Source organism: Oncorhynchus clarkii, chromosome 3 (genome assembly GCF_045791955.1).
Source record: "Oncorhynchus clarkii lewisi isolate Uvic-CL-2024 chromosome 3, UVic_Ocla_1.0, whole genome shotgun sequence".
NCBI lineage: Eukaryota > Metazoa > Chordata > Actinopteri > Salmoniformes > Salmonidae > Oncorhynchus > Oncorhynchus clarkii.
This window is the reverse complement of record NC_092149.1, coordinates 2,247,323-2,249,822: the sequence shown is the minus strand read 5'-3', so window position 1 is coordinate 2,249,822 and position 2,500 is coordinate 2,247,323. Positions and strand designations below refer to the sequence as shown.

The window sequence follows — 2,500 nt, the reverse complement described above, 5'->3', positions numbered from 1 at the left end:
GTGGATGTTAAACATTAGAGAACTGTCTGTGGATGTTAAACATTAGAGAACTGTCTGTGGATGTTAAACATCAGAGAGCAGCCCTGTGGATGTTAAACATCAGAGAGCTGTCTGTGGATGTTAAACATCAGAGAACTGTCTGTGGATGTTAAACATTAGAGAACTGTCTGTTGATGAACTGTCTGTGGATGTTAAACATTAGAGAACTGTCTGTGGATGTTAAACATTAGAGAACTGTCTGTGGATGTTAAACATCAGAGAGCAGCCCTGTGGATGTTAAACATCAGAGAACTGTCTGTGGATGTTAAACATTAGAGAGGAGCCCTGTGGATGTTAAACATCAGAGAACTGTCTGTGGATGTTAAACATCAGAGAACTGTCTGTGGATGTTAAACATCAGAGAACAGCCCTGTGGATGTTAAACATCAGAGAACTGTCTGTGGATGTTAAACATCAGAGAACTGTCTGTGGATGTTAAACATCAGAGAGCAGGCCTGTGGATGTTAAACATCAGAGAACTGTCTGTGGATGTTAAACATCAGAGAACTGTCTGTGGATGTTAAACATCAGAGAACTGTCTGTGGATGTTAAACATCAGAGAACTGTCTGTGGATGTTAAACATCAGATAACTGTCTGTGGATGTTAAACATCAGAGAACAGCCCTGTGGATGTTAAACATCAGAGAACTGTCTGTGGATGTTAAACATCAGAGAACTGTCTGTGGATGTTAAACATCAGATAACTGTCTGTGGATGTTAAACATCAGAGAACAGCCCTGTGGATGTTAAACATCAGAGAGGAGCCAGCCTCCTCTCTCCTCATCAGAGAGGAGCCCTGTGGATGTTAAACATCAGAGAACTGTCTGTGGATGTTAAACATTAGAGAACTGTCTGTGGATGTTAAACATCAGAGAACTGTCTGTGGATGTTAAACATTAGAGAACTGTGGTTCTGTGGTTCATGGTAAGGAAGTTGAATACAAGTTTTCCATGCAAGTGTCAGAATGTGAGAAACTCCAGTCATTACCTTTGGGTGACAATGAGGTTTTGGAAAAGTTTAAATGCTTGAGTCCCTTCGGGAGTTTGGCGAACTGTGCTCCCAGGGAGGTGATTCCTGGAGAAAACAGCAGAGTGGAAAACACTTAGTCATTTGGCAATACAAGTACCACGATATCAGACAGACTGGGGATTTCAATTCACTGCCTTCCTTTTCCCTGACCTGCCGAGGGGAGCTACGCGGGAAGGAAAACTACAGCTCTGTTCACACAGACACTCCGTGTTCATTCTAATGCAGGCCGCTTAGCGTTTGGGTAAAGACAGATTCTACAACTCAACTGTCTCTTGACGACACATGTTACATGAGGACAAATTTTGCTCGTAAATCTGAGAGACGCAGGATATTTTATCGTCTCTTTAATTGATGTGAGTTGGAAAGACACCACCCGTCTAGAGGTGATGAAATGTTTAACCTGCTCTCATAGTTCAGAGGGAAAGACACCACCCGTCTAGAGGTGATGAAATGTTTACCCTGCTCTCATAGTTCAGAGGGAAAGACACCACCCGTCTAGAGGTGATGAAATGTTTACCCTGCTCTCATAGTTCAGAGGGAAAGACACCACCCGTCTAGAGGTGATGAAATGTTTATTAACCTGCTCTCATAGTTCAGAGGGAAAGACACCACCCGTCTAGAGGTGATGAAATGTTTAACCTGCTCTCATAGTTCAGAGGGAAAGACACCACCCGTCTAGAGGTGATGAAATGTTTACCCTGCTCTCATAGTTCAGAGGGAAAGACACCACCCGTCTAGAGGTGATGAAATGTTTAGAGGGGTTATTCTAGTAGTCAGAACCAGCTCTCTCTGCTGAGTGATAGATTTAGAGAGGTTATTCTAGTACTCAGAACCAGCTCTCTCTGCTGAGTGATAGATTTAGAGGGTTATTCTAGTAGTCAGAAGCAGCTCTCTCTGCTGAGTGATAGATTTAGAGGGTTATTCTAGTACTCAGAAGCAGCTCTGCTGAGTGATAGATTTAGAGAGGCAACACTAGTACTCAGAAGCAGCTCTCTCTGCTGAGTGATAGATTTAGAGAGGTTATTCTAGTAGTCAGAAGCAGCTCTCTCTGCTGAGTGATAGATTTAGAGAGGTTATTCTAGTACTCAGAAGCAGCTCTCTGCTGAGTGATAGATTTAGAGGGGTTATTCTAGTACTCAGAAGCAGCTCTCTGCTGAGTGATAGATTTAGAGGGTTATTCTAGTACTCAGAAGCAGCTCTCTGCTGAGTGATATATTTAGAGGGGTTATTCTAGTACTCAGAAGCAGCTCTCTCTGCTGAGTGATAGATTTAGAGAGGTTATTCTAGTAGTCAGAAGCAGCTCTCTCTGCTGAGTGATAGATTTAGAGGGTTATTCTAGTAGTCAGAAGCAGCTCTCTCTGCTGAGTGATAGATTTAGAGGGTTATTCTAGTACTCAGAAGCAGCTCTCTGCTGAGTGATAGATTTAGAGGG

General features: G+C 42.8%; 1 protein-coding gene across 1 annotated transcript in view; it reads right to left on the bottom strand.

Annotated features, from left to right (window-relative positions):
- LOC139386524 (F-actin-uncapping protein LRRC16A-like) overlaps positions 1–2,500 on the bottom strand; it is a 202,334-nt gene that overhangs the window by 90,615 nt on the left and 109,219 nt on the right. Inside the window, exon 12 of the mRNA XM_071132127.1 lies at positions 1,027–1,113. Within this exon, the coding sequence (XP_070988228.1) occupies positions 1,027–1,113 (87 nt within the window). The remainder of the gene's footprint in view (positions 1–1,026; positions 1,114–2,500) is intronic.